Here is a 6576-nt window from a genome sequence, read left to right on the forward strand (position 1 = left end):
CTTGAATTTGTAGTACCCTGATAGATTTGGTAGTGACATGAGCTTCCTCTCCACCACTCCAGGATATGCAGCGTATCCTAGTCCAGCCCCATGGTGTACGTTAACTTAGTTCTTATAGCAAAAACAGTACGAAACTGTTTTTTTATTTCTGAATTATGATGTTACTGTACTTTAACTTGGTTATTCTTTTTACATGAACTACTAAATGGTGGAGTTGCATTTTGTTTCTTCAGTACATACATGATTGAATGTAATCAATGGAACATATGTCGAATCTCCAAGATAGATTTCATATTTATTTTCTTGCAAGTAGCAAATCTTTCCGTGGATCAGTACAACTTCTATACGACCTTTTGTTCACAAATCTTGTAGTATTGTTTCTACATGTTTATTGCTTCTTGCTACCACTATTTTTGTAAATGATTTTGCGTGTGCACTCCAGGAGTGTTTTTGTTTCTGTGGGTCAGCTGCTCAACAATCTTGTACCGCCCAGTACATGTATTACTACCGGGAAGGTTCAAAAATTAGAACTCAACAAGTTCAACATGGTGTATGACACGAAGGAGATCATCGAGAGGGCGCGCCGCGGCGTCATGGGCTACATCAAGCATGCACTCACCCTCTTCACCTGTTTTGTCATTATCCTCGTCGTATCCTCGTCATCGGGGTAAGCACCCTAGCCACCTTGGCTGACTACTCATCCTCCACCCACGGTTGCTAAAATTCGATTCATTTTTATACGGTGTGATCCATTGAGATGGCTGACGGTGCTGTGTTCCATTGCAGCTCAAGAACGCAGGCGACAAGTCCGAGGACAAGAAGAAGAGGAAGAGGAGGTCCTGAGAGTGTCATCTATGCATCATAGATAACATCACCTCTGCCACTAGTGGCACCACCACTACTAAGTACAGTATGTAGTACATAGGAATTAAGCTGGTGCAGTAACTTGGTGCCATGCCACCCTTGTTAATTCACACTCGTGGGAACCTACTATGAGTTTGCTGCTGATGAAGCTTTTGCAGACATCGTGTGTGTTCCGGATCTCTTTTGTTCATGTTAGATAATCGAAACCTGAGACGATTTGGTTTGGTTTGCGAAGAAAACCCTATATGAAAATTCAAATGGTAAATGTTTAGGTCGTAAAATGAGAGAAGTCCAAAACATCGTTGCAAACAAATATTTTCTTTTTGAAAAAAATGTCATTCAGTTCAACTATATGAATCATGCAAGTTTGGGGACGATGATACCATAGATCGTTGGAAAGTTACGAGGAAAATCTTACGGAAAAAACAGAGTAAAGTCCAGTCTATGAAAACCGCTCAGTACAACCCCAAAAATTGGATATTTTTCAGAAGAATACAAAATTAATCTATGAAAAATAGGAGTACTATAGAAGAAGAGAGAGGTAAAATCAGCTGCAACAAACAAGCACCCCGTCATGGATTACAAATATCCAACACAGTGCCATTTCGTGATAACATCATAAGCCTGCTAGAAGAAACCTTCAAATACAAAATGAATTGGCATCTAGAAAACTGATGTGCAAGATGAAAGGAACATGATTTATACAGTGCTAAGTAGTACACCCCTCTTCACTCATGCATGTACTGACAAGCGTGTGGTTGAAAATAAGCACGAGATGGCACAATAGTTCCTAATTTTTCCTACCCTAATCAAAAGAGTTTAAGCCTAACTATAGCTAAGATGGTACTCCATTATTGATCCCAATCAAGAGAGACTGAAGATCGAGCAGCAGTAACTCACATGATCTCATCAAGAGTCAAAAGTAGAAATGAAAAGAATATTAACTCATGATCAAACAGTTGTTCGTACGTCCGTAGTACCCCGTCCCGTATGCATCTTTGGTTTTGCTCAGAGCCAGAGACTCAGAGCCAGAGCGCGCCGGCGTCCTTGAGTATGGGCACGAGCTCGCCGGAGATGTGCACGGCCATGAGCCAATCGAGCCCACCGAGGATCCTCCCACCGACGAAGACCGCCGGCAGCGCGACGACAGCCTTGCCTCCAGCGTTCCCGGCCACCGCCGCGGCGAGCTCGGCCGGGAAGCTAAGTTGGTATGGAAGAACTGCTGTGCCGCGGGAAATCCTTCTCTATACAAGTTCTCGTACGAGGTTTTTTAACAGAACTTCGATAGGCGAGGGTTCGTCTCCATTTTAGTGACACTCTTCCTCAAGCAAGGCAGCCGATAAGTCATCGAAGGGTTTGTTTGAATAATGGACACCGCCCTCCTCACCACCTCCCTGCCGTCGTCCCTCGCCGCCGCGTCGTCGAGCCGCGAGCCCGCTCTCCTGTCCGGCCGCGCCCTCGGCCTCGGCCTGCTCGGACCGCCGCGGGCACGCCGGCAGCCGGTCGGCGCTGTAGGGGATCACTTGGTACATCTCGATCGGCCGAGCAACGTACGATGTGATCGATCTCTTCTCTTTTCCGCTCGGTTCGCCGTTGCTGCGCCAAGTCCCTTGCCACCGCCATGGACGCCTGCTTCTCTGCTTCCCCCGCGTTCGCTCATGCTCCGGTTGCCGCCTGCGTGTGGACTTGTACCGCCACTCTACTGCGTGTGCGCAAGGGCCGCAAGGTAAGAGGCGCCCAGCTCCTTCCGCTTCTCGCCCACGCCATGGCGTGCACGCTTCTGTAGAGAAAAATAGCTCAGAGTTCAATGAGATGAAAATCATCAGTACAACCGCCTGAAACCATCAGTTCAAGTAGGGTAACAGAATAATATTCTGTTACACGTAACAGAATAGCCAAGATATATATATATATATATATATATATATATATATATATATATTTGAGTTTTAGTCCTCTACAATATTCACTTATTGCTATTTCTTCAAGTTGACTTTTTTTGCTAAGTGAATGTGATCAGACCCTTCCCCCTCTATGCTAAACTCAACCCAGTCTATTCACAAATTCTTCATGTGCGTTTTATTTGGAACTCGTTCAAAATCTTCACTGTGTCCTTGTCAACTAAAGAATTTGCGAACGAAACATTAAAATTTTCATATCTCAATTTTTTGGCTTTTGCTGCTCAAACCGTTTCACATCCCACAAAATGATTATTCTATTCACCCATGATCTGACATGATCTCCACCTCACTGTATGTGGGTGACACATGTTGCTACGATGAGAAAGGTCAGGGGCACGTTCGTCCAATTTCTTTGGGCGGGCATTTTTTCACCTCGGCTATAAATACCCTCACCCTCATCAGACTTCATTTACCCCGCTCGACCTCACTCCCCTCGCTCGAGCTCTCAGACCTTGCGCCTCCGCTACTTCCATCGTCGCTGGTGAGGAAGAGCTTCACTGCCTCGACCTCGTCGCCGTCGTACTCGCGCCGGCCGCGGAAATCTTCACTCTGCCGCCACCGTAGCTGTCTTCCGCCGCCGAGTTAGGGCGTGGAAGATCTGAACGGGTGAACTTCCCATCTACACTTCCCAGTTTGTCGTGTTCTTCATCAAGGGTAAATAAAATCTATTTTTACTGCCCTTGTTGATTCTGATGATTTTCACAAAATCTTCAAAAGGTGTTTATTCTTCAACTTCCCCACTAGTTAAACACCTCACATGCATCTGTTCTTGATCTATTTCTCCAAGCAATGTTTTTCTTCATCATTCCTCAATTGTGTGGATTTTTCAATCTATACAACTCTGGAACCTAAGTCAAAGACCGCTTAGTGAAACTCCTCAAGACACTCCTGGTCAAATACCTCAAACTTGCTCTTTTTAAAAAACTTCTGAGAACGCATGTGACCTCTCCAAATTCTTGGCACCTATACTCTGTTCATAGGTACACATGTCTGCTACTGAATCACTAGGTTCTCATCAACTTAAATCATTTGCAGCGTTCCTCAAAGACAAATTGCATTCCTCTTCAGAGAATTCTGTTGTTCAAATTCCTCAGCAGAAGAAAATGGCAGATGGCAAGAAACCTCAGAAGGGAGGAAAGAGATTGGAAGTCAACACAATGTTTGAGATCCCTGTTGACATCTATGCAGGGTACTGCACTCCGGTTGAAGAAACAAAGAATGAGCACAAGATGCGCATTCAAAGGATAGAGAGGAGATGGGCACAGGAATGGAGGGAGTACATATATGTCACTCCTAAATATATGAAGAAATTCGCTCTACACCCTCCTTGCCCAAGACCTTCGCAGGCGCCTGGCCAAATTGCTGATCCCACTAGCCTCAAGCACGGTGAGGACTATCCTGATGAATGGGCCAGGCGGCAAGCAAAGTTGGCCAAAATGTCCAAGGAAGCAGTCAAGAAATTCAATGAAGATTCTGCCGCTACCGCTGCTAAGGCCTCTGCTAGCAAGTCAAAGAAGGCTATGCCCAAGAAGCCTGCACACAAGCCCAGTTCCTCAGCTGCAATGCCCTCACGGCCAAGCTCGTCAAAGCCCTCACGGCAAATTCCTCAAGCATCTCTAGCTCCCACTATTGCAAAAGCTTGAGCTGTTGTTGCAAAGTCCTGAGCACCTGCGCACCTCGCCTCATGCCAAAGGACCACTGGCATCTCAATTGCTTCAGGAGCCTCTGCAAGTTCCTCAGCTCCTCTGCAATCCTCAACAGGCCCAACTTTGCTGAAGACAAAGGCCACTGCTGGACGAGGCACAAGGCTAAGTCCTCACAAGAAGTAGCTCGCCTTCCATGTACTGTCTAGTGAAGAAGAAGCTCATGATGAGGAATTAGCAGAAATCATCAGAGACAGACAACAATGGGCCGCTAGAGCCAAAGGCACCAATGTGCCTGTTTTGCTGGATCCCAAGCTGATCCTAGACTTATTGATCTCCGGCACAAGGACCCCAACACTCCTATGCCTGATTTCAATCTCACACCTGGCCAGAACCACATGCTGACAGCCTTCATAGGCGAAGAAAAATGGAAGTTTGAGAAGGCCGGGAAGCTCAAGAAGGCTCAGTACAAGAAACAACATCTTCTGAAGAAGAACATTGCCAGAATGACAACTAATGAACTTGTGACCATACAAGCTGAGATCAAAGCACTCAGTGATGAATTTGATGTATACCATGCAGATTGGCTGGGAGCCAAGGTCAGATTCGTCAACATGGCGAAGAGATTCACCTCAAATGTTGCAGCCCCAACACAACATGAAGAACATGCCAGCACCGGTGATGAAAATCAGGCTACTGAAGATACTGAAAGCACCAGGGTTGATGAAGACATTCCAACCGCTGATGAAACTACCAGGGCAACCTCTAGTGTTGCGCCTGAAGAACAAGCCAGGCCTATTGAAGCATCTTCTACAGTGCCTGAAGAGATTAACCAAGCCAGGACAACTGCATCAATTGTGCCTGAAGAAACCGAACCAATTTCCTCTGCTCCTCCGGCACCAACAACAAGCATCAATCTTCCTTCTGCATCAAAAGCGAAGAAAACCAAGGCTGCGGAGCGAGCCGTTGTTAAGAAAAGGAAAGCATCTGCTTCCTCAGAGTCTTCAGCCCCAAAGAAAGTGAAGACTTTGACAAGCTCCTATGAAAATCCCATAGATGGTGTTCCTCTATCAAGCATGACATCAAAGGAGATTGTTCCCTTTGGTGAGGAATATGTGATTCCCAATGAATCAAATGAAGAAAATCCTTCTGCTACTACGTCAGAGCAGTTGGATGAAGCAATTGAAGTGGATAACATCCCTTCAACCCCATTGGTATCCTTGCCCATGCCTCAGTTCACTGCTGAAGAGGCCGGCATTGAAGAAATAGATGAAGAAGATGAAGACATGGACATTGGGTGCACCACTCCAATTCTGAATGATGACTACTAGGAAAGTCATCACCCCAATTCACCACTGTTCACACCTTTGCAACAGATTGCTCAGTCCCCTGCCCAGACCAAAGAAATTCACACGGGATCTGAAGAACTCCAGGCATCTCTCCTCACTATACCTGAAGAAGTTCCAGCCACTAGCACTAATGAAAAATTGCTGTTGACATGGAGGCCAAGGATGCTGAAGAGATTCCCACTGAAATTCCTCAGCATGTGGCTCAAGAAACTGTGATTCAAGAGGTTGTGATGGCAACCATTGCAAATCTTCAGCCCAAGCCTCAGAATCCTCACTCCAAGAAGCAGAAGTTCAAAGCTGATAACTTCTTTGCTGAGCACATATTCTTCATGGATTATAGTCCATATGACTCTGCAAGACTCAAACGCAAGTGCTTATGGATAGCAAGCCAAATAAATTTATATTCCTCACTGTTGTTTGATAAAGACAAGGTCTTTGACCATGAGCAAATTCCTCATGTTGATATGGAGTCGCTGCCCTGCTTCACCCCACTCCTTAGTGTTCTTCATGATGCTGGACTGCTCAACCTGTGCACTGACATCTGCGATTGGAATGAAGAACTCATTCTTCAGTTTTATGCCACGTTGCACATCACTGGTAACGTTGAAGATGTGAACTCATGGGTGCTGGACTGGATGACTGAAAATACTCACTACAAAGCACCGGCCTCTGAATTGCTTCACGCCATCCCAGTCAGTCCTCCCATCGAAGGTGCAAGGTGCATCTATGATGAACCTGAGCTATCAAACCAGTTGATGC

General features: G+C 45.8%; 1 protein-coding gene across 1 annotated transcript; it reads right to left on the reverse strand.

The window, feature by feature from the left end:
* Positions 1-1810: 1810 nt before the first annotated feature.
* Positions 1811-2396, reverse strand: LOC119315410 (monothiol glutaredoxin-S9-like). The gene is made up of 2 exons (XM_037590037.1): positions 2240-2396; positions 1811-2086 (listed from the first exon to the last, which is right to left on the reverse strand). Exons 1-2 carry the CDS (start codon positions 2394-2396, stop codon positions 1887-1889), a joined length of 357 nt encoding a protein of 118 aa, XP_037445934.1. The 3' UTR covers positions 1811-1886.
* Positions 2397-6576: the final 4180 nt, after the last annotated feature.

This window comes from Triticum dicoccoides, chromosome 6A, assembly GCF_002162155.2.
Source record: "Triticum dicoccoides isolate Atlit2015 ecotype Zavitan chromosome 6A, WEW_v2.0, whole genome shotgun sequence".
NCBI lineage: Eukaryota > Viridiplantae > Streptophyta > Magnoliopsida > Poales > Poaceae > Triticum > Triticum dicoccoides.

What these genes read in the sequence shown, in the direction of transcription:
- LOC119315410 (XM_037590037.1), bottom strand. Translation starts at nt 2,396, where the DNA reads ATGTACCAAGTGATCCCCTACAGCGCCGACCGGCTGCCGGCGTGCCCG. An exon ending in GGGAGGTGGTGAGGAGGGCG is followed by an intron (nt 2,087 to 2,239) that starts GTGTCCATTATT and finishes CCCGCGGCACAG; the next exon opens with CAGTTCTTCCATACCAACTT.